Source organism: Moschus berezovskii, chromosome 5 (assembly GCF_049115385.1).
Source record: "Moschus berezovskii isolate FMDL1 chromosome 5, NW_MosBer_1.0, whole genome shotgun sequence".
Lineage (NCBI taxonomy): Eukaryota > Metazoa > Chordata > Mammalia > Artiodactyla > Moschidae > Moschus > Moschus berezovskii.
Window position 1 is genome coordinate 64,391,014 of NC_142464.1, and position 26,299 is coordinate 64,417,312.

The window sequence follows — 26,299 nt, forward strand, 5'->3', positions numbered from 1 at the left end:
ACTTTTGGATGATATTTGAAACTGTATGTTGTTTGTTAATTCATTGATTTGTTTATTGATTTTAACATGGATTTATTCAGTGTGTACTTTATAAAAGTTTAAAGGAGATAACCTGAGTGTTATTTTCCATGCCTAGAAAGGAATCTCTGACGTTTGTTTCTGTAGGTTGACAGAGTTGCTATATTTTAGAACTTCCTCACTTAAAACTCTTACAACAATGTAATCATCCCACTGCTTTGTTTTGAACACATAGGGCTGTGATCACAAATGTTCTTACACAGAGTATCTGTAGCCAGACTCTGGAGACGTTTCTCCAGTCAGAATGTCAGAACTACATCAGATGAAATTCATGACTAATAATGTTTGTCGGAAGTTTTCACTTCTAGGTTTAGCCAACTAGTGTAAAATTAATGTGAAGGTAATTTTGCAGTAGTTCTTTGGAATTTCATCACAAAATGAGGGCATTTCCAGCTGAAGTATATCCACCCAAAATACATATTCCAGTGCAAAATCTTGTCTCTGAAAAAAGATGAAATGAATTCATGTGTGATTCTCTCATCCTGGACTCCTCTCTCCATTATAATCAAATATGCTGCTCCATGAGCACTTATAGGTATTTCAAGAAAGATGGATTTTATAAGAGCCATTATTTAAGATCTATTTCTCTATATTTTTCTTTAGAGGATCACAGAAAATGTAGTTGTTTTGTATTTCATTCAGTTCAGTTCAGTCGCTCAGTCGTGTCTGACTCCTTGCAACCCCATGGACCACAGCACTCCAGGCCTCCCTGTCCATCACCAACTCCCAGAGTTCACTCAAACTCATGTCCATTGAGTCGGTGATGCCATCTAACCATCTCATCCTCTGTCGTCCCCTTCTCCTCCTGCCTTCAATCTTTCCCAGCATCAGGGTCTTTTCAAATGAGTCAGTTCTTTGCATCAGGTGGCCAGAGTATTGGAGTTTCAGCTTCAACATTGGATTGTATTCAAATTCAAAATTGGATTGTAATTGAAATATGGGTATTTTCATAAATTAACTTCTATCCCTCCCACCCCTGTTTGTTCAGATCTTCTGGCAATTCATTTTTGTCTTCTAATTATATGCATTTATGTTTGTTTGTCATGTATTACTCCAGCCCTCTACTACAGAAGAACAAGTCTTTGTTCAGTTTTTTGGGAGTTTTCATGTCTTTCACTCACAAAAGACTTTAAAAACTTTATAATTTATGTTAATTATGTAAAGTACAATATTACGTATCAAATGACTTTTAATGTCCCATTTAAAAATTGCAGACCTGGTTGTGGAGCAATCGTGCTTAGCGGGGTGGGGCATCTGTGGTCCTCCTGGAAACATGGATTCCAGGCAGTTTTGCAGAACTCTGATATCTGTGGACACTAACATGTACTTCATTTAAAGAAATCCATGGACAAAAACATGAATCAGTTTGTATTTTGGCATTCTAATCCTAGCACTTTGGGAAAGCATCAAGTACAAGTTTTTGAAGACACTGGGGCCTACCATGAATATGCATTCAGGATTTGAGTTTGAATCACTTCATCAAGACTTGGATCTGCTTGAAAAGCCTCAAGTCTCACCTGTATTAAAGCTCTCCTTTCAACCCTCTCACAAAAAATAAAAGCTTAAGTGACTAAAAAAAAAAAAAATTGCAGAGATTTGTCTTTATTTTCTCCATGCTTAAAAAGTTTTGATCCCATGAATATTTTATACTACTATTAGTTATTATCTCAAGACGTGAAAATTCCTTTAGGGCAAAGTTCATCATTAATAGTAGTGCATTTAATTTCAAATAGTCTTCTTCGTGATAGCTATCCTTTTAGGTGACTTTTGGTCAGATCAGTCTAGAATATCATCTTTAGTGCATAATGAGGCTCTGAAGTGCTCCGATTTTGTGGCTAGGAAGATAAGTTGGTTTTATCATTTTTTCATGTTCACATTTATTAATATTACTTTCATTTCACAGATTGTTTTACCTTCATTTCTTGCCTGCTCTTTAAAGAACTCTTTTAAACCAAGTGTCCTTTTCTACGAGTTTTCTTAATTAAAATTAGTGTTTATAAATCCATTTACACAGTCAATTATGAACTGCAACATAAGACAATAACAAAACTGCGAACTCTTCCACACTGCATATCATTCTTTTGTAAGGAAATTCAAATACTGCATGTGATATGTTACTGATAGAGACCAAGCGAGCATGTCCTGGTCAGTCAATAGACTAAATATGAATAAATATTTTTTAATATAAATAAATTCAGATAGTAGTTTTCATATGTTCTTTGGACACCTTCAATGAACCTAACCATTTTCTGGACCATGTATGGATGTGAGAGTTGGACTGTGAAGAAAGCTGATCGCTGAAGAATGGATGTTTTTGAACTGTGGTGATGGAGAAGACTCTTGAGAGTTCCTTGGACTGTGAGGAGAGCCAACCAGTCCATTCTAAAGGAGATCAATCCTGGGTGTTCATTGGAAGGACTGATGCTAAAGCTGAAACTGCAATACTTTGGCCACCTCATGCGACGAGTTGACTCACTGGAAGAGTCTGATGCTGGGAGGGATTGGGGGTGGGAGGAGACGGGGACGACAGAGAATGAGATGGCTGGATGGCATCACTGACTTGATGGACATGAGTTTGAGTGAGCTCCGGGAGTTGGTGATGGACAGGGAGGCCTGGCGTGCTGTGATTCATGGGGTCACAAAGAGTCGGACACGACTGAGCGACTGAACTGAACTGAACTGAGGTAGTACTTCATATTAGAACAGTTCATATCTGAAAAATAGGGCGTGGTAGATTGTTGAACTATGATTTTTTTTTTAAAGTTAAGTTTTGAACATCCAAGTAGAGTCATTAAACTCTTAAATAGAAAAACAATAAAATCTGACATTTATTAGGAAATATATACTTTTCAGTAATGTGGTAATTTGAATATGAATGAAAAAATAAAATTGCCAGGAAATACAAACATTAATAGCTTTTAATTAGAACACATTTAAAGGAAGTAGAAATGAAAGGAGCAGTTTATTGAGCTTATTCATAAAGAGCAAACACTAATTTATTCTAGGTTGTTAGTATTAATACAGTCTGCAGCAATGGACAAATCAATGTTAATTGAGTTCTAAAAGAAACCCATGCAGGTAACTGCTTTCACTATTATGAATAGTGGGTACATATGAAAAGGCAGAATTGAAATTAAATACAATTTAATTCAGTCTCTATTTCATTAACATGAAAAATGCTAGACAGACTGAATAAATCACATGTGCCTTTTATGCTGCATTTTTCCAACTCCTTATTATGCAAACTCTTGAACATGCATCAAAGTTGAAAAAATATATATATCAGTGAGCCAGCCCCCACCCTGAAAAGCTGCTACCTAGCATCTGCCCATTACATTTTACTATGCTTGCTCAACTATCCTATCCGTCCCTCTCTATTCATCCATTCACCTTATTTTCTACTCATTGAAAGAACGCTGTAAACATCTCACCAACTTCCTCAAATATTTTAGCATGCATTTTATATAAAATGTACATAAAATGCACATATTTTAAGTGCATCTTCCATGAGTTTTGATAAATGCATTCACTTGTACAGCCCAAATCTCTGTCAAAACTATAGAACATTATGGTCCATCCATTCCAGAAAGTTACCTCATTGTCATTTCATGTTCTCTGTGCTTTCTCCATACCTTTCACTATGGATCTCTTCCATCTGGCTATTCCTAAAGTATGCCCCTCTATAATTAATCTAGTAAGTAAGTAGTTTAGATGACTAGTTATTTAGTTAGTAAAATATTTGAGTTCTGTAAGACTCTGTAGTAAATTAAAACAACCCAGGGAATGGGGTCATTTGAACTTCCAGTCTGTAGCTCACGGGTCAGAAGTGTACTTGGTCACTTGGACTTATGACTGGCATCTGAAGCAGAGAGTGCAAAGCAGTCATATGGGACTGAGCACTCAACTTGTTGGATCTGATGCTATCTTCTTTGGCTAGATAGTGTGAGAATTGAGTTGAGCTGCAGGACACTCAGCTTGTGTTGGAGAATTGCCTATTGGTATGGGGGAAAGCCCCGTGACATACTCACACATTGGGAATCAGTGCTGTTGCTCAGTCGCTAAGTTGTGTCCAAGTCTTTGCAAACTCATGCACTGCAATACGCAAGGTTCTTCTATCCCCCACTGTCTCCCAGAGTTTGCTCAGATTCATACCCATTGAGTTGGTGATGCTATCTAGCCATTTCATCCTCTGTTGCTCCTTTCACCTTTTGCCTTCAATCTTTCCCAGCATCAGGGTCTTTTCCAGTGAGTTAACTCTTTGCACCAGGTGACCAAAGTATTGGAGCTTCAGTTTCGGACCTTCCAATGAATATTCAGGGTTGATTTCCTTTAGGATTGACTTTGACCTCCTTTCAGTCCAAGGGACTCTCAAGAGTCTTCACCACCACCACACTTCAGAAGCATCAATTCTTTAGCACTTAGCCTTCTTTACAGTCCAACTCTCACATCTGTACATGACTATTAGAAAAACCATAGTTCTCATTATATGGACCTATCTCAACAGTGATGTCTCTGCTTTTAAAAATGCTAAGTTGGTGCTGGTTTAGTCGCTAAGATGTTTCCAACTCTTGCAACCCCATAGACTGTAGCCTGCCTGGCTCCTCTGTCCAAGGGATTCTCCAGGCAAGAATACTGGAGTGGGTTGTCATTTCCTTCTCCAGGGATCTTCCCAACCCAGGAATCAAACCCAGGTCTCCTGCTGGGCAGATTCTTTACCAACTGGCTACAAGGGAAGCCCTGAAATGCTAAGTTAGTCATAGCTTTTCTTCCAAGGAGCAAACATTTTTCAATTTTACAGCTGCAGTCACTGTTGGCAGCAATACTGGAGTCCAAGAAAAGAAAATCTGTCACTGCTTCCCTGTTTTCTGCTTCTGTTTGTCATGAAGTGATGGAACCGAATCGCATGACCTTCATTTTTTGAATGTTGAGTTTTAAGCCAGTTTTTTCACTCTCCTCTTTCACCCTCATCAAGAAACTCTTTAGTTCCTCTTCCCTTTCTGCCATTAGAGTGGTATCATCTGCATATCTGAGGTTGGTTATATTTCTCCGGGCAATCTTGATTCCAGCTTGTGGTTCATCCAGCTTGACATTTCACATAATGTACTCTGCATAGAAGTTAAATAAGCATGGTAGCAATATACAGCCTTGACGTACTCCTTTGCCAGTTTTGAACCAGTTCCATGTCCGGTTCTAACTGTTGCTCCTTGACCTGCATACAGGTTTCTCAGGAGGCAGGTAAGGTAATCTGGTATTCCAGTCTCTTTAAGAATTTTCCACAGTTTATTGTGATCCACAATAGTCAAAGGCTATAGCATAGTCAATGCAGCAGAAGTTTTTCTGGAATTCCCTTGCTTTCTCCATTATTCAGTGAATGTTGGCAATTTGATCTCTGATTTCTGCCTTTTCTGAATCCAGCTTGTACATCTGAAAGGTCTCATTTCACATACTGTTGAAGTCTAGCTTGAAGGATTTTGAGCATAATCTTGTTAGCATGAGAAATAGCTCAGTTGCATTTTTTGGCATTGCCTTTCTTTGGGATTGTAATGAAAACTGACGTTTTCAAGTCCTGTGGACACTGCTGGGTTTTCCAAATTTTCTGACGTGTTGAGTGCAGCATTTTAACCACATCATCTTTAAGGATTTGAAATAGCTCAGCTAGAATTCCATCACCTCCACTAGCTTTGTTCTTAGCAATGCTTTCTAAGGCCCACTTGACTTCACACTCCAGGATGTCTGGCTCTAGGTGAGTGACCACACCACAGTGGTTATCCAGGTCATTAAGAACTTTTATGCATATTTCTTCTGTGTTTTTTTGCCACCTCTTCTTTATTGGAGGCTAATTACTTTACAATATTATATTGGTTGGTTTTGCCATACATTGACATGAATCTGCCCCGGGTATACATGTGTTCCCCATCTTGAACCTCCCTCCCACCTCCCTCCCCATCCCATCCCTCTGGGTCATCCCAATGCACCAGCCCCGAGCATCCTGTCTCATGCATCGAACCTGGACTGGCAATTCATTTCACATATGATAATATACGTTTCAATGCCATTCTCCCAAATCATCCCACCCCCGCCCTCTCCCACAGAGTCCAAAAGATTGTTCTATACATTGGTTCTCTTTTGCTGTCTCGCATACAGGTTTATCATTACCTTCTTTCTAAATTCCATATATACGTGTTAGTATACTGTATTGGTGTTTTTCTTTCTGGCTTACTTCACTCTGTATAATAGGCTCCAGTTTCATCCACCTCATTAGAACTGATTCAACTGTATTCTTTTTAATGGCTGAGTAATACTCCATTGTGTATATCTACCACAGCTTTCTTATCCATTCATCTGCTGATGGACATCTAGGTTGCTTCCATGTCCTGGCTATTATAAACAGTGCTGCGATGAACATTGGGGTACACGTGTCTTTCGATTCTGGTTTCCTCAGTGTGTATGTCCAGCAGTGAGATTGCTGGATCATATGGCAGTTCTATTTCCAGTTTTTGAAGGAATCTCCACACTGTTCTCCATAGTGGCTGTACTAGTTTGCATTCCCACCAACAGTGTAAGAGGGTTCCTTTTTCTCCACACCCTCTCCAGCATTTATTGCTTGTAGACTTTTGGATAGCAGCCATTCTGACTGGCGTGAAATGGTATCTCATTGTGGTTTTGATTTGCATTTCTCTGATAATGAGTGATGTTGAGCATCTTTTCATGTGTTTGTTAGCCATCTGCATGTCTAGTAAAAGCTTCTGCACAACAAAGGAAACTATAAGCAAGGTGAAAAGACAGCTTTCAGAATGGGAGAAAATAATAGCAAACAAAGCAATGGCCAAAAAATTAATCTCAAAAATATACAAGCAACTCCTGCAGCTCAATTCCAGAAAAATAAACAACCCAATCAAAAAGTGGGCCAAAGAACTAAACAGACATTTCTCCAAAGAAGACATACAGATGGCTAAGGTTTTCTTATCTCTTCTTGCTATTCTCTGGAACTCTGCATTCAGTTGGGTGTATCTTTCCCTGTCTTCCTTGACCACTTCTCTTTTCTCAGATATTTTGTAAGACCTCCTCAGACAACCATTTTGCCTTCTTGGCATTTCTGCTATGTATACTAAAATCTGAGGATACCCATAGTCAGCTTTTCATCCTCACAGGTTAATATCTGTAGATTCAGCCAATTATTAATAGCATGTTAAGTTTGCAGTCCACAGTGGGCTGAATCTGCAAATGTGGAATGTGTGATTACCAAGGGCCTAATGAATATTTACTGAAAAAATACACAAAAAAGTGGACTGTGAAGTTCATTCCTTGAACAACGTGGGGGATAGGGATGCTGACCTCTACCCAGTTGAAAATCTGTATATAACTTAGTCACTCCCCCTGTCTGTGAAATCAGTCAACAGTAGATCATGTAGTACTGTATTATTTACTGCTGAAAGAAATTTACATATAAGTGAACTGGCACAGTTCAAACCTGTGTTGTTCAAGGGTCAACTGTATATAAGTCATCACAAAAAGCCCACAAGATTGGTTATTCCCACTTCTCAGATGAGAGCATTTAGATTCTGAACTTTAATCCAGTAATTCACAAAAAAGTCTCAAACATATACAGATATCTCAGTTATTAAAAACTTTACATTAAACATTACAGAGAATGGCTATGGCAGAGAAGATAGGTATATAGAAAATAATTTATAACATTTTCAACAAAAAATTGTTAAAAATAATAACTAAGGGATGTAAAGCATATAAATTTTAGTTTCCTACAATATTCATTTCTGTGCTGTCTTCAGATGATTAAAAATAAATGTGATGATTGTACACATAACAGGATATTATTCACATTAAGCTAATTTTGTCTTTTGTTGAGCAAATAATATGAAAGTTTTGATGCAAATTTTGATGAGATAATGTAAGCTTTCATCATCTCCTCAAAGTCATTATCAGAAGTGTGAGAAATGTACAAATATGTGTATACTACATTCTATCCAAATAAATTTGGTAAATTTTCAAAAATATTCCTTTCACAATACAGTTTGTATATTTTAGCATTAAAACTTATCAAATATAAATCCTAATTAGCAGACAATATAGTTATATGGACATAATATTTTTGCTTCAATTACTTTTGCTTAATTTTATTAACTTTAGGGCTACAGAAATGAAAAAGTACCATCAATTTGTTTCTTCATGTCTGCATATATTCATCATTTAAAGGAGAACAATATTCAAACTGACAGGTTAAAAACTAACAGCTAGTTTGAAGTATATATTGAAATTTTTTCAAATGCAGTCTATTTTCAAAAGATGAAAGTGGTTAATTTGAAAAAGCAGTCACATTCAGGTGGACTTGTAAAACAATTTTAATTTTTACTCAAAATATATGAGATGTTATCATTAGCCCTTATCTTACACTTGTAAAATGGAGACAGTTGTACAGGAAGGGAAAAAGAAGTTATTAGATTTTAAGCTCAAGTTTCAAAAGTATTCAAATAAGGCAGGTAAAAAAAAATCAGATACTGTTTCATTGTCCAGCATAATTTTCATGTCCCCTTATTTCATAAAACATAAATATTATCATTTACTAGAAATAATAGTTTTAGTTGTTTTTTTCTAAACACCATGATTCTTGCTTTATAGCTATGAAGGCTCCCCAGCAGTGCCACCTATTTCATAAACTGACCAGCAGTTTCTCTCTTATAAAGAAAATTCCAATCTATGTGGATTTAAAGAATAAATAGTACATATCCTTTGTAAACTATTTTATCATCACCAGGTATAAGAGATCAGTATTTTGTAATGAAGAAATTCATAGCATTTAACAGCATATTACTGTACTGTGATTGGACTGAAAAAAGTATGGGCCTTTGTACACTGATAAATTCTGATAAGACACCTGAAAAACAGAGGTGGAGGGTAGGAAATGGTAGGAATAAAGCTTGGCTACCTACTAGTAAAATAATTTTGATCAAAACTCACCAGACCTAATACAATTCTAAAGAAACTGATGAAAAGTGCTACCCCTGTCAACTATAATTTAGATGGTATTGCTTGAGAAAACAACCAACCTAGCAGCTGCTGTTTATGTGGAATTAAAAATAGAGGGCTTTGTCATTATTTATTAGGCACAGGAAGAAGATTCCTGCTTTATTAAAAAGAAAAATAAAAACTAGGTTAAAAGGGAACTAGTAGCTCCCAAAAGTATAGTAGTTAATCTAACTCCTACCCCCAGATGGCCATATGTTGTACAGTTTCAGTAAATTCTGACTCAATCTTACTTCAGAAATGAATATACAAAGTAAAACAGGAATAATAAAACCCTGTGAGGATGACTGTTGTTCGTACCAAAATGACAGTAAGGAACTCTTAAAATTTGCTCGTATACAGCAACAGTGCAAGTGGCATCCATGCCAGGTCCCATATACATAATCCCTTCAATGCAGTGTAAGTTTCCTCTCAGCAGCCACCTGCAAAGAGCTGCAGTGTAGTGAATGGGTTGGTACTGAGCTTGGTTCACTGACACCATGGGAACAGTGGCCAGTGCCATTATTCGTGTGTGTTGGCTGAATCCTAATCTTGGGAAATACTTAGTCACTAGATTATTTTCTTAACAAGCAGTTTCTCATGAACAAGGTCTGGTCAACAGTTAACTAGAATGAATCTCAACCTGACCTCCTTGGCTTTTAGGACATGTGTTAATTCTTTGCCTCTTTTTAAAACCTCCGTGTTTTTTGATAGGCAGCCACTAAAATAAATCCTCCCCCTTTTCAACTTACTTTCCTTTCTTTTCCCTAAAGTTGGACCCTATGTAAACCTAAAAACATATGATAACTTTATATACAAGGTTTCTCAAAGTGCAAAATGTGTTACATATAGTTTCATAGGCTTCATTTACACACAGCATTTTATACAGTACAGTTTGCAATTTCTGTTCATACATTTACACCACTTAACAGACACCTACAGTTGACCCTTGATCAATGTGGGTTTTGAACTGCATGGGTCCACTTATATGTGGATATTTTTAAAAAGTAAATCCTACAGGACTACATGATCCACAATCAGTTGAACCTACAAATGCAGAGGAATTTCAGATATTGGGGCTGACTATAAATTATACACAGATTAACACACTAACCCCTGCCCCATGTTGTTCAGGGGTCAACTGTACTTCAAAAGGTTGGCCACTCAAAGTAACCCAATGCCTTCCTACGCAAGGTTAATAGAGCTGAACTGTACAAGCTTTGTTAAGACCACAACACAGTGAATCTTACACTTATCACATATATACATACATACTAATAGTTTAAAATGCTCTTTAAATGGTTAAGGATAGCTAAACACATCTCACCCAGCATGAAGTAGTTTGGTTTCAGACACTGTACACAATATTAAAAAAAATAATTTGTAGGACAAGTCATTTTATTTCCTTCTGCACCACCTGCTCAGCCTGTAACTCTTTTGGAAGCGTTCTTGATCGCTGGAGAACCACGCTAAGCTCTTCGATGACCTTTGGTGGTAACTTATTATTGCAGTCCAAAGTATCTTTGCCATTCCTATCCTCAGTCTTCCTCAGTGTCTTTAGGCCTTTCTGGCCTTTCTGTCGCCCTGGAAAGACCTCAGCCTCTGTGTCCTCCAGACAGTTGAAACTCCGGTGTTTTCTGGTTCGATTTCGAAGTTTCTCATCCTTGTGCTCCAGGCACTGGGCCACGATAGAGGCTTTCTCCTTTAAGGTGCCATCTCTACCTTGGTCACGCTTTGCACAGGGCCGCAGACTTTCAAGTTCTGCTTTTGCACTCTTAAAATAAAACAAAACATCTCAGAGGGAAGCAAGATCTGGCCTACTCTGCTTAAAGAATACATGGCAACGTAAAAATTGATGCTTCTTTTATTAGAGTTTATTTCTATGACTTAGGTTCTAACTTGACTTTTGGCACTAGCAGCAGGTCTGAATTTATAGACTGATCTGAGAGTTACAAAACCAACTGAAATGGAGATCACGGAAATTCATTTTAACAAGCATTTAACATACCACTTCAAAGATGTCTTTCAAGCTAGTTATTCAAATTGACTCCCATTTTAAACTTGCCTCTTTCAATTCACTGCCGCTTGGATGTGTTACATGTTCATGCATCTGTAATTCTTACAGTGTTGTACCCGAAATACAGAGGAAAACGGGGGTCACTGTGGCCATAAGTCCAGGAAATACACTGTGTAATAGATCTCTCTTTGAGATTCACAATACATATTAAAGAAGCTGAGAAATACTTTATCAGAAAAACCTGTTCAACTTATTTTTCTGTTTTTTTCTCCTCCAAAAATATTTGACTAGTGCAATCTTTTCCCCAAGTGGAAAAATGCAATGTCTTCAATAAAATTACATTTAAAATTGGCAAAAAAAAAAATAATGCCTATTAGAATCCAACAGATATTTGTGAAAACACTGAAAGGAATATATAGTTATGTATTAAAACCCACTTTTGTATCAGTGGATTATAATACACATTCAGTCAACTGTGTCTACAGGCACCAGAAATCCAATGAGACAACCAGCATTGGGACAGAGGTGTACTTTCATAACTAGTGTCCGTGGCTTCTTGTGACTGGGCAAGTATTGACATTCAGACCTCTCATCAGATTCTGCAAGGGGATAACAACCTAACCAAATGTAAGATAAAAGAATGAACAACAGAGAAGCAAGCATCTCGTGGGTATGGAGCCACAGTGAAAGGCTACCCAAAAAACTGAGTTGGGTTAGTGGGAAGGCCTAAGTCATTTTTCTTTTCACAAGCAAGAGTTGAAGGAATTTCTTCAAAATTTCCTCATAAAAACTGCAAAGCATGAAGAAATCCAAGGAAAAATTTTTTATCATATTATAAATGTTTGAGAGAAAGAAGAAATGAAAATGGTGATGTAACATGAAGAATGGGACTGTTTTGCAGATGCCAAGAAGTATGTGTGCTTACCCATTCTTATGAAAACACCAAAAAACTAACTGAACATCATCACCAAACACACACACACACACTCTGGAACCTTTAAAAGATACCTACATCCAAAGACAAAAAGCCACAACGAGATGGTAGGAAGAATATAATCATGATAAAATAAAATCTCACATCTACTGGGTGGGTGATCCACAAACTAACAATAACTATACTGCAGAAGTTCTCCCAGAGGAGTAAAAGTCCTGAGCTGCACATGAGGCTTCCTAACCAGGGGGTCTGTCTATGGGAAGAGGAGCCCCCAAAGGATCTGGCTTGGAAGGCAACATGTTCTTGGGTTGGAAGAATCAATATTGTTAAAATGACTATACTACCCAAAGCACTACTACACTTAAGATAACCTGTATAGCACAGGGAACACTCGTCAATATTCTGTAATAACTTAAATGGGAAAATAATTCGAGAAAGAATACATATATATGTATAGCTGAATCACTTTGCTGTACACCTGAAACACAATATTGTTAATCAACTATATGCCAATATAAAATAAAAAAAATACTACTTTGAAAAAAATGGAACTAAGTAAAATAAACAGTGTTTTGACTAAGGATGTCCAATGTAATGTTCAAAGGGCAACACCTCACCTCTTTATTTTTCTCCGTAGTGCTCTTTCTAGTATACTAGATAAGCTATTCATACCACTTGTGATTGTTTGAATGCTGCTCAAAACTCAACACAGTGCAAGGAGGGTTTTGTTTTTAGCTTTTGTTTGATTTGTTCACTGATGAGTGAACTTATCACAGTGCCTGCAGATGGGAAATTATCAATAAATATTTTCTGAATAAGGGATGAAGAAAGGTTAAAAAAATTCAAATGTATAATATTTTGTTTTATCATATTCTGTTTTGTCCTTCCTAAATTCCAGCAGATTGGGACATAATTTTACAATTTGAAATTTTCTGATAAGCTCATGATTATACATCTCAGAAATACTTCTACTCTAAACATGATAAGAAGAAATATTTAGTTGTTTAGTATCTAGCTTAATTCCAAAGTTTCATTAGAATGTTTCAGAATGGCTAAACAGCCATGTGAATGTAATTAAGGAATTGTGCATGTTTAAAATGGAAAATGTATTTTATCACAGTACAAAAAGAAAAATGAGAGAGGATTAGAAAAAATTATGGCTATTTAAACATAGGGATGTGATGGGGACTATATAAATCAATGTGAATCTTATTAAAAGTTTCACTTGATATCTTTCACTCAGGAAAATTAAGCATCAATATGGAGTGGCTGACAGTTCTCTTTTCAACTATTGGCAGAGAGATATGAGGACTCTGATGTAGTATTTAGAGGCCAAGTGTGGGCTTCTCAGGTGGCGCTAGTGGTGAAGAACCCACTTGTAAATGCAGGAGACATAAGAGATAGGGTTCAATCCCTGGGTAGAGAAAATCCCCTGGAGAAGGGCATGGCAACCCACTCCAGTATTCTTGCCTGGAGAATCCCCACAGACAGAGGAGCCCAGTGGGCTACAGTCCATAGGGTTGCATAGTTGGAAACGACTGAAGTGACTTAGCACGCACTAGTCATCTAGTCTCTTCAATACAATCATCATGCTTTGTATCAATTTTACTTTTATACTTTCCCCTATACTACCTTCATGGCAAATAGATGGGGAAACAGTGAGAGACTTTATTTTTTTGGGCTCCAAAATCACTGCAAATGGTGATTGCAGCCATGAAATTAAAAGATGCTTACTCCTTGGAAGGAAAGTTATGACCAACCTAGATAGCATATTCAAAAGCAGAGACATTACTCTGCTGACAAAGGTCCATCTAGTCAAGGCTATGGTTTTTCCAGTAGTCATGTATGGACGTGAGAGTTGGACTATAAAGAAAGCTGAGTGCCAAAGTATTGAAGCTTTTGAACTGTGGTGTTGGAGAAGACTCTTGAGAGTCGCTTGGACTTCAAGGAGATCCAACCAGTCCATCCTAAAGGAGATCAGTCCTGGATGTTCATTGGAAGGACTGATGCTAAAGCTGAAGCTCCAATACTTTGGCCACCTAATGCGAAGAGTTGACTCATTGGAAAAGACCCTGATGCTGGGAAAGATTGAGGGCAGGAGGAGAAGGGGACGACAGAGGATGAGATGGTTGGATGGCATCACAACTCAATGGACATGAGTTTGGGTGGGCTCCGGGAGTTGGTGTTGGACAGGGAGGCCTGACATGCAGCAGCTCATGGGGTCGCAAAGAGTCAGACATGGCTGAGTGACTGAACTGATACTACCTTATTGAAATTTCCATTGTGCTATCAGGTACCTCAATTCTGTGACTAACTTCTTTACTCGTAAATTATCTCTTGACTATTTCCTGTTGGTGTAACTGAAGTCCATCTCATTCTTGAGCATACCAGTTTAGCACACACACATGCATTAATACATATAATGCTAAAATTTTAAGTAAAACTATGATATTAAACTAAATAACATAACCTTATATTAAGGTGGGGAGGGGTGGTGAAGTGAATTGATAAAAATCAAGAGGATGTGAAATTGAGTGCTTTGTATGAGGATATGGTATATGGAGTGCCGTGTGTGTTGTGGGGAAAGCCAAGGGCATTGATACTGTGGGGGGAAAAGGCATCTTTTTTGTGCTTCACTGTCCTTAAGGTATTAATAATTCAAAAAGAAAGATTGATAAACTATGAAATTAGGAAAGCAAGAGGTGGCTTGGTCCAGAGGATGTCAGTTTGTGTCAGAGAAAACTGTTTGAATGGAAATGAGGATCTGAAATGGCGTTCATCTCCCAGCAGACAGAATAAAAAGCCCTTACTTCATAGTATTATCCCTAGGAGCTTACAGATAAAAGCTGAGCACAACATACACAATAAATTAAGAATGTACCCAAGAGGAAGTAGGAGGGCCATAGGTATCATTTAGCTTGTGTGTTCTTAAGCAATGTTTGCCTCTCCATGTATGATTTCTTTTGTCAACAACTTACTTCCCCTGGCTTACTCATTAGCTCACTACTAATTTGCTTAATTAATTTTAGAAGTCACTTCCTCCAGGAAGCCTTCTTTGCTTGGAGGGGGTATTCTCATACAACTTTTAAATGAACCTCTTGAAAGCAAGACAGCTCATGAAATGGGAAGTAACCAAATGCACCAATCTGCCAACAATTTGTTTGAGAAGCAATTTTCTTGATTATATCCATTGATTTAGACTGTATTAAACTAGCTAGTAATATTGTCATTTATGAATATACTACATATTTACATAAGTTCAATAAAAAATATTTGGTTTGTATGAAAACTTGCAATTTTTTCTTTTTTTAAACTTTAATGGTTTTCAGTGAAAAACATTACCAAATAAAAGATATACCAAATAAAACATTATTTATCAGTGAAAAACATCAAACATTTAAAATTTTTCTTTGTCAAATTTGTTGAATTCCCACACTTTCCAAAAAGCTTGGTTCAGTTTACTAACATTTTCTAGAAATTAATATTTCATAAAATTGTTTTCAAAACCTTTGAAATCAATTTGGTTATAGTTTTTGTTCATCAGTTTTCTGATCTCAAGAATGTTAAAAAAATCGCCTCTGAAATTCTGGATTTGAGGTTAAGTAACAAACTATTGTATATTCAATCATCTCAATTCTATATTGGATACTGGTTAATGTACTCTGATCCTAAAATTTGCTTTGCTCCATAATTGATCCTGAGGCAATGTCAGGAGAAGCTAGGGTCACAGCAGGGCATATCTTTTCCCTACATTTCTATGTCCCCTAACCTGGGTTCCCAAACATGACTCTTGAAATGAAGATTCTAGATTAGCTGAGGAATCCACAGTTCTGCAAAGCAGTTTATTATAAGGAAGAAAAACCTGTAAGTGCAAAATGGCAGAAGGAACAAGCTCCTGAGTTCTTGCTGTCTTATTCTTCCCTTTGATTACATCAGCACAGAAGGCAACAAAGGAAATAAACCATTATTTTCAAAGCTTTTATCTTTTAGAGAAAAGGGATAGTACAGTGAGATAAATGTTTAAGGAAAGATAGTCATGGAAAAACACTTTTTAAAACTCTGATCACTAAATTAAAATGGCTTTTGTCTCTCAAAAGTTATTCCTGTTATACCTGAAACTAACACAACTTGGTAAATCAACTATATTGCAATAAAACTTTAAAAAAAGTTATTCTTGTTTGGAAAGCAAGAAACTCACACAGCTTAAGGCCAAATCTGGGCTCTAAGAAGAAACAACAACGTCTTTTGCGTGCTTTTCTTTTTGTTTTGAAGGACTCATTTAATGCACTGAAATGCACATTAGTTGCAAACTGTCTAATGCATTTTGAGATTTATGGCCTGTGTCTTTGTCTGAATCAAGACCAATGCTACTTTTGTTCACCTACCCTTCAAAGTGAGAAGGAAAACATAAGTTTTCATGAAAGATGCCAAATCTTCTTTATTGATGCTCAAGGGTCATCCTGCCGTTCCTTAAATTAACTGAGCTACCCCATGGGTTCCCAAACCACTGGAATTTGATTGTGTTACTGGTAAGTCTTGTTACCATGGCTCCCGACATATTCTGCCCTGGGCTCACTGTAAGGAGGTTACAAGTGTATTTGTAAGGCTAATTTGAGACTTATTTTTCCCACCAGAAACTTCTGTATACATATTTAACATTCTTGGGCACTTTAGGGATAAAAAAAGCTAAGTGGTATCAGGCATATTTAATTGAGTGATCAATAACATCATTAAAATTACTTTTATTTAACAAAATATAAAACTTCAATGAGTGGCATAGGATTATTCATACAGTTTCTTGATGGATGTGATTTTTACAGTTTTACTATTTTTACTGCACTCTTCCAAGTGATTATTATTGTGCTCTTGAAACCAATGAGGTAACTGTTGCATTTAAGCACATTAAGACATAAGAAAACAAATGTTATTGTGATTAATGTAAAAACAAACATCCTGATCTTACCTCAGTCTCTCTCCGGGCTTGGGTTGCATTTCTGTCATGCTGGATGGGAATCAGAGGCAAACCTCCAATTTTGGGATTTTTGGTTATAGAACGTTTTCGTTCCTTTCCAGCTGGTGGCCATATATCATTTTCATGCTGTGGAAACACAATTTCTTGCTGTGGGTGTGTGACTTTATTATGTGGTCTACCAAGTTTATAGTCACTGGGCTCCTTTCCCATCTATCCAAGTCAGGTGATCTGCTTTCCACAAGAAGGTTGTTTGTAATTATGATCTTGATTCTCGTGGTAGCACCGCTTGAGGATGTAAAACTCTTAAGTGAACTGAGCTTTGAGGTCTCAGTTCAATTTCTAAGCTTCAGAAATATGCCTTCTGTACTACTTATCAAACCAAAAGGGGGAAAATATTTGCAGAAACCAGTAAATCTCTTTGTAGAAAAAAATAATATACCTGTCTACATTTCTAGGCCCTGTAATCAAAATAACTACACATTCATTTTCTCTTACCACTGAAGATAACTTTTAGTGTCAAAATAATTTGACATTATATATACCCTCAAGACAACCTAAGGCATGGCTAGCAGAAAAATTATCTTTATTTTATGACCTTTTGAAAAATGTTTCTTTTTCACCTAATTGAATTCCAAAGAAATGTTACCTTGTACACAAACATTTCTACTGAAAATCAGTGTACAACAGAGTGTGTATCTGTGCTCAATTTGTTGACTACATATTCTGACCAGTGAGCAATTATAGATATGACTAGAAAAAAGGTAATTTTGCAAAGAGGGGATATACCCATGGGTAAAAATATAAGCTTTTGAATGATAAATCCTTAAGATATACATATAAAAGAAAAATCTTTTAAAGACTTTTTATACTCCTCAGGGTAGATTAATTTTTCAGAAGCTGGGAGAAACAAATCGATTTTCAGACAGCATTCTATGAAAGAAATACAAAATATCAACCACATACAATGAGAAGTTTACAGATGTTATGATGAAATGAAGACCATCTGGTAAACTATAGAGCTAAATGCCTACTCATTCTTTTCCTCTACTGAAGACTGAACAGAGTCATATTCTTATGTTGCAATTAGTATTTTAATGTTGTGTTTTATAGCAAAAGAACTATTTCAACAAACTTGATACTCACTATAAAACAGCAGCTAAGTTATATTGAAGGGCATACTGCAACACTTTGTGCTTACCAATATACAGGTATTATCTCATTTCATCCTTAAGGATCCTACAGTGCATGTCCTGTTATTAGTAGAGTTATTGCCTAGGCATGAAATCTACCCTTGAGTTTCAGTGGAGTGCTTACTTTGGTTTAGCAAATCTGCAATGGTTATGGAATATTTCAATCAGAAAGTTATAAGTTTCATATTTTTATATCATAAACTCAGTAAAATGACTCATATTACAGAATTGGGACATTCCCAACATGTAAAGCTGGGAAGAAACTGATGGGAAGGAATTAGGTAACCCTATGAATGAATGCCTAGGCTTTTATTCACTGGTGTATAGTATATGTATTAAATGGTATTATTGCAAGAAATCTCAGAGAAAATGTAGTTTCTAAACACACTATTTTTTCTGACATGATATATATATATATAATGCTGTGAATACTGGCTAATTAGTTCTCACTGGATTGATCCAAGAGGTAGCAATATTTTTCCCACCAAAAATCTTAAGACATAAGTAATATGTTCTGATATCATTTATAGTTATGTATAAGTGACTTCAGAAAATCATACTGCATGGAGCATATAGATGAGGATCTTATTATTATAACCAGTGATCACACCCTCAAATCTTCATTCCAGCCTCTCACTTTCTTTTTATAATTTTCCCCCACGGCTTTACTGAGGTATAATTGACAAAAGATGTTTAAAGTGTATGGCATGATGACTACATGCATACATTGTGAAAGGATTCCCCCCATCGAGTTAATCAACACATTCATCACTTCATATATGTACTTACCACTCCTCACCCCCACTGCCTTTTTGGTTATAATATGCGAGTTCTATTCTCTTAGAAAATTTAAATTTTATAATACAGTGTTATGAACTGCACTCACCATATCACCTATTAGATCCTCAGATTTTATTCATCATGTATCCAAAAGTATATACCCTTTCACCAACCCGCCCCCCACATCCCCTGGAAACCACTGTCACATTCTATGAGTTTGAATTTTATATGGGATACCATGCAATAATTGTCTGGCTTAATTCATTTAGCATAATGCCTTCCAGGTTCATTCATGTTGTCCCAAATGATAATTTCCTTTTTAGGGCTGAATAATATTCCACTGTATATATGTATGAATACACATTTTCTTTATCCATTCATCCATCCATAGGTTATTCCCATATCACGCCTATGGTGAATAATGCTGCTGTTAACAACGGTTCTGCCTCTCAATTTCTGACCTTGACGTCTTTCCACATAACTTAGTTTAGCTTCGTTCACTCTGAATATACTTTAGACTTCTTGAAACCTTCTATCCATTCTACTTTTCACATTTTTCCCCACTTCTTTCACAGTCTGGCATAGATTTCATGGTCAATCAGTATACTCACTTCCTTATAAATTAAGGCTGGGCTGCTTTCCTATCACACTTGCCTGATAAAACCCCGAGCATAATAAAAACCCAATTCTACTTACTCTGTGGGTACACCTCCAAATTGATGGAGGCAAAAAAAGATCAGTCTGGAGATTCATCTCACTTTAAATTTATCCTAAAACTTCAAATGAGCCTTCAGCACTCCCTGGACATTCTACTACAGTACATCTAGCTTCCTCACTCTCTGAAGGTAATTTCTCACCTTTTATTCTGTCTTTGTACATGTAATATCCCTCCCAGACTCATGTGGTGGTGACCTCACTGATATAATTGAAATATTATTAGTAATCATGCAATTTCATTTTCCCACCATGAGATGTACCAATCTCTCTGCATCTCTAGCCATATAAACAAAGCTTTCTTCCCTTCCAATAACTATTTGCTTTGATTATAAATAATCCTTCCCCAGTCATATCTATAATTGCATAGTAGGTCAGAATATATAGTCAACAATCCCAGAACAAATATGTCACACACACTGTTGTATAATGAATTTTTTCTGCAGTGATGAACACATGCAGTTGCTCACATTGCTTCACATCTGCTCAAGGCCCCTGCTGGTTTAATATTCTCTGCTCTGATTCCCTGATAGAATTCTCTGCACCTATCACCTGGTTTTCCTGCTTTCTCAAAGCTACTCATTTCTTTTGCTCAATTTTTCTCTTCTGTTTGACCTTTAAAGTTTGGGATGTCCTAGGGCTTATTTATCTGTCCTCCCTCTCTTGCTACAGCCCTCCCCTCTCCAATTTTGTATTCTGATTCTCTCTGTATATTCTCTCTCTCATCTCACTGGATCCTCTCATGGCATTTAATACAATCCAAATGCTGACTTCTGTCAAATTTACATTTCAGCCCCAAAGTTCTGCCTGAATTTTTGATCCATACATCTAAACCTGCTACTCAGCATATCCACTTGTATGTCCAATGCACATCTCAAATTTTCATGTGGCCCAAATAGAACTCTGTCTTCTTCTGCACTTCTGATAATATCACTTACATTCACCAGCTTCCACAGGCCAAACAACTAGGACTCTTCATTTCTACTCCTCTCAAACTGCTATAGCTGATCAATTTGTAAGACTTACTGGCTCCACCTTCAAATATTCCTGAATCTGAGTATGTCTTACCAGACCCCCTGTTACCTAGTCTAAGCTGCTGTCTTCTTCCACATGGCTGTTCTTCCTGCTTCCATCTTTGACCCCTAAAGTGCAGCTCAGCAAAGGAACCATAATTACTTTCCCCCCATAATAAAGCTGATTATATCTTTCCCTTGTTTCCCACTAAAACTCCTAAACTGGGTCTACATCATCTGTCCCCTGCCTTCCTCATCTCTTCTGTCCTCTCCAAAACAGGCTTTCCTGATGTTCATGGAATAAGTCAAGATTATATCCTTGATGGCCCCACCCCCTGGAATGTTCTGACTGTCCTACATATTTGGCTTCCTTATTTCAGACAGGTCTCAGCACACCTGTCAGCTCCTCAGAAAGGTGTCCCCTGAGAATTCTTCTCAATTAATGCCCTCCTTACATCAGCCACACTGGTTTTCCTTTCCCTGGCTTATTTCATTACTTTACCACACTAATATCTATTTGAAGTTTTACCTGATTATTCTATTTGAAGTTTTACCTGATTATTCTCTTTACTAGTTTAGAATACTAACTTGAGCATGTACTTTGTAAGATGTACTGGATCCTGTGATGCAGATAAACATGTAGTTCTAGTAAGACTGAGTCCTTCCTCTCATGGGGTTTACATTTTAGTAGGAATGACAGACATAAGAAATTTAAATACACAAATGCTTTTTAGATAGTATTACAAGTTCAAGTACAGGATTCTGAGGGTTCCTACAGCTCTAAGGTCTAATTGGTCTGAAGGACAGGGAAGGTTTTTTTCCTGAGGATGTGACAGGTAAGCTGAAGACTTTTGTTGAGGCAGGGGTGAGAATGGGGATGGATATTAGAAAAGTATTCTGGGCACCAGAAAGAACTCATTGTTCACTGTTGGGTTTTGTGTGTGTGTATTAACATATATATTAACATTTGCTACATTCCTGTCTCTTTCCCCGTGGAGGTGAACCATTAAATCCTCAAATCCAAAAGGACTTTTGTGTTTACCTTAATCCTAAGAAGTGGAATGAACTGAAGAAATGTAATTGGACTGAGTCTCTGGGGCCAGCACAGCAAGGGACAGGAGAGGCAAGGAGAAATAATTTGGTGGTGAGAGCAGCCTCGGTTTCTTGGCTATTTACACCTTGATTTTCAACTACAGCACCTAATGACTTCAGTCATAAAAATGAAAACATCAATTTAATTGTGCCATAACCAAATACTGTAACAGTTTTAGACTCTATGGTTCTAATTTTACTATTACTTCAAGTCTCCTTTCTTTAAAGAAGGACTTGAATATCTAAATTTTTAAACAGTCACAAAAAAAGAAAAGGCTCTAAAAAGTTAGCCACTGGACTTTTTCTGGAAATGTATTCCCAGGTAGTAGTAGTAGGGTCAGGCTGAGAAAAGCAGTGTTTATTAACCACTGGAAAGGTTAATAAATTAAATGAACAGAGAAAATGGTTTTCAAAACAAATAAGGACAAGATTTGAGGGTGAATTAACTTCTCGCTTGTAAGAGAAACAGGGAAGCACACCCTTGGTAATAAAGAGTGGCAACTTAATCGTTACCAGTGAATTTCAATGCTGGGGAAGCATCGCTGGGAGTCTGGCCAAACAAGGTTGGGGAAGAAACCAGTCCTATTAATGGGACTATTTTATCCTTCATTGCAAGAGTGAGACCTCCAGTAGGGAGGAGACTAAATGGGAAATTGAGGGTAGGTGTTGGCCTCTGAGTTAAACTACTAACTAAATGTATGGTCCTAAGCAAATCACTGAGCCTTTTGTAAACTTTGTTTTTTTATCTATAAGCAGTGTCATGCACAATTCGTTGTGAGGAAAATACATGAATTACACAGTATGTATTAAAGAAATGTAGGTTCTCATCCTTGTTTTTGGAAAAGCAGGAGTGCATGGGGAGAACAGGAAGGAAAAGAGCAAATAAGACCATCTATACCATTTTTGTAGATGATCTTATTTGTAAAGCAAAAATAGAGATGCAGACACAGAAGAAATACATGGATACCAAGGGGGAAATGAGAGTGGCTTGGAGTGGCATGGGAGGAATTAAGAGATTGGGACTGACACATATACACGAGCGATACTATGTGTAGAGGAGATAGCTAATGAACATACTCTACAGCACAGGGAACTCCACTTAGTGCCCTGTGGAAACCTGAACGGGAAGGGAGACCCAGAGGGAGAGAATCTTATGTATGGCAATTAACTGTGCTATAGTGGAAACTAACACAACATTGTAGAGCAACTATCTTCTAATAAAAAATTGGAAAAATGAAAAGAACACATTTTCTAAACACAGATCCAGTGGGACTCTGGAGGACAAGAGCTCAGAAAAGCCCCTCTTTCTTATTCCACCATCTTGAAGCCAGACCCCAAGCTGAGAAGCCCCTGGGCTAGGGAAAAACGATGCCTCAACAAAGAGTAACGGAGAAGGCAATGGCAAGCCACTCCAGTACTCTTGCCTAGAAAATCCCATGGATGGAGGAGCCTGGTAGGCTGCAGTCCATGGGGTCGCTAAGGGTCGGACACGACTGAGCGACTTCACTTTCACTTTTCACTTTCACACATTGGAGAAGGAAATGGCAACCCACTCCAGTGTTCTTGCCTGGAGAATCCCAGGGAAGGGGGAGCCTGGTGGGCTTCCGTCTATGGGGTCACACAGAGTCGGACACGACTGAAGTGACTTAGCAGCAGCAGCAGCAGCAACAAAGAGTAAACTCTCTCTTACAGAATAGTGGGTAAATCTGGGTGTCTCATGTATTTAAAAAATCATGAATGAGAAAATAAAAGTATACACAAAAGACTCAATAAAAATTACTTGGAAACTACCACCACACTAACATTTCCTATAAACAGTTGTAACACTTTACTAGATAGTTGAAATAGGTAACATACCTGGGCAATAAAGATATTGGCCATCCACTCCGTTTGAGTTTGTGAACTCTCACAACACAGGTGCCTATAAGACAAGGTTTATAAAATATATAATTCAAAAGGACAAAGGAATTTTCCAGTGTATTTATTTGTCAGGTAAGTGATTAAGTGATCAGAAATCTCTTTGGGTTTCTCCTAATTAATGACATAATGCAATCAAAATGGAAGTATTTCAGTACAAGTTGCTTCAGGCTTCTGATATCAAAACAGTAGTATAAATATGCTAGTTTAACCAAAATATAGATAACTGCCAAAAAATGATAAGTGGCATTTTTTGGAAATGCAGAAAGGTCAGTGTCATTTGCTTTTTCAGGTACATGATGGTAAAAGATATTTTCCCCCAGAAACTGAGCCTAAGAAGAAAAAAATGTGTATATTTTCTTAAGAGCAGATTTTTTAGACAGTCTCAGTCCATGTGATTATAAACATTAATACCTAACAAGACTCATGAAAAATGAGCTAAATGAAAAAAAACACTGCATGTCCAATAACACCGATTCAGTAACCTATAGAAAACCTACACAAAACAGAGGTCTTGCCTTCAAGGTTCACATAGTCTATTAGGAAAGCCAGGAATGTAAACAAACTGTAAAACAGTGATGGAAAAAAAAGTAAAGTTAAACAGAAACACAGAAACAGCACAACTGGGGATGAGGTGGAAAATCTTGTAACTGAAGTTAGAATGGCATAATCTGATAAAGACTTTCTCCCTCATTTCAGCTATGGTTTGAATAAAAAATGACAGCTGAGTCTGCCAGATCAGCAGGAAGAAGATAAAAGTCATGAAGGAAGAGGGAGCATACACTATGGAAGAAGGTTCAGTGAAGACAGCACAGATATTAAACATAGGAAATGAAGCAGGAAGGCATGTATAGTGAATTAAAAGCAGATTGTTTTATCATTAAGTAAAAATGTGGGAAAGTCATGGGAGATACATATTAAAGGACTTTTGTGTGCTGTGCCAACAATCCTATACTTTATCCTACTTTTTAGGATTCACAGATGAGTTAAAGCAGAAAAGAAATATGATACATTTTAGAAAATCTCTTCGGTGCGGGGTGGAGAACCTGCTAGAAACAAAAAGCAAAGTCAGAGGCATGAAGAGCACTTAGGACTCCTGGACTGATCCAGGCAGATGGATGAAGGTTCCAAGGATAGAGGGTATGGGAGGATCAGAGATATAGAGGCAGATCTGGTATGGATTAGACACAGGGAGATGAGGGAGAAAGAGACATTTAGTCCAGTCTCTATGGAGAGTGGCTAGATCCTGGTGACATCAATGGAAAGAAGTACTCTACGGAAAGAACCGGTTTGAAGCCAAGGTCTTTTCTTTAAATTTGAGTTTTGGAGAGTTCTTATCCTTAATTTAAAACTGAATTTTGCAGATTCATGTCAATGTATGGCAAAACCAATACAATAATGTAATGTAATTAGCCTCCAATTAAAATAAATAAATTAAATAAATAAAACTGAATTTTGTCTGCTTATCCCTTAAAACCAGAGATTCCACATTTATATAGTAACTAGTAAGAAATCATGTGAAGTTTTTCTTGAGGTGTTGGCAAATAGGATACATGAGACTTAAACAGACCTAAACCCTGAAGCAAACCTCCTTTTCTCTTTTTAGGCTCAAGGTATTTAGAAAAGAGTTTAACTTCACTTAAAATAAATGTTTCTTGTATCTAGATCTATCTGCCAAATAATATTATTTACTGTCGTTATCATCAATACATCAAATCCAAAATCTGTTGGCTGTTAACTTACCAGTGATGTTTTTCAGAATATGCTGTCAATCCCCAACTGTATCGTATGGTGGGAAAAAAACACATACATATTAAAAATGATCCATTTTATGAGACAATACACAGGATGAAATTTTAAGGAGGTAATGAGAGTCCCTTGGACTGCAAGGAGATCCAACCAGTCCATTCTAAAGGAGATCTATCCTGGGTGTTCACTGGAAAGACTGATGCTAAAGCTGAAACTCCAATACTTTGGCCACCTCATGCGACGAGTTGACTCACTGGAAAAGACTCTGATGCTGGGAAGGATTGGGGGCGGGAGGAGACAGGGACGACAGAGAATGAGATGGCTGGATGGCATCACCGACTCTGTGGACATGAGTTTGAGTGAGCTCCGGGAGTTGGTGATGGACAGGGAGGCCTGGAGTGCTGTGATTCATGGGGTCGCAAAGAGTCGGACACGACTGAGCGACTGAACTGAACTGCATGTTTAATGGTGGGAAAGCATAACAGGATTGATATCCACACGTGATGATTCACTGGGCATGATACATCTAGAGGTAAATGATGGATATTGAGGGATTTGGCTATAAATTTATGGTTATGTTGAAAGGGCACAGGGGAAGGGGTCTCATGATGTTATGAGGCAGTGGGGACATTCTGGGCTGAGTAAGGACAGATGTCTAGAAAAATGGCCAAAATAAAATACACATATTGACTTACTGATATTGTGAGAAATTTTAAAGAATGTACCAGCCACAACACAGATACATATGCTGGACTAAGAAATTAAGCACAGAGGCAAAAGTGAGTACATTTTCAGTAATAGAATCTGAAATCATATATATAG

General features: G+C 37.3%; 1 protein-coding gene across 6 annotated transcripts in view; it reads right to left on the reverse strand.

Moving 5' to 3' along the window:
- The window catches only part of ARAP2 (ArfGAP with RhoGAP domain, ankyrin repeat and PH domain 2), a 355,345-nt gene that overhangs the window by 156,206 nt on the left and 172,840 nt on the right, over nucleotides 1–26,299 (reverse strand). For 3 of the 6 annotated variants that reach the window (XM_055434095.2, XM_055434093.2, XM_055434094.2), the window contains 4 exons: nucleotides 25,472–25,507; nucleotides 23,669–23,732; nucleotides 17,014–17,148; nucleotides 8,423–10,873 (listed from right to left, as the gene is read on the reverse strand). In XM_055434095.2, coding sequence (XP_055290070.2) covers nucleotides 10,493–10,873; nucleotides 17,014–17,148; nucleotides 23,669–23,732; nucleotides 25,472–25,507 — 616 coding nt within the window. In that variant the 3' untranslated portion in view covers nucleotides 8,423–10,492. Of the gene's footprint in view, nucleotides 1–8,422; nucleotides 10,874–17,013; nucleotides 17,149–23,668; nucleotides 23,733–25,470; nucleotides 25,508–26,299 lie in introns of those variants that run through there. The other 3 variants (XM_055434098.2, XM_055434096.2, XR_008687007.2) reach the window with 2 other exon arrangements.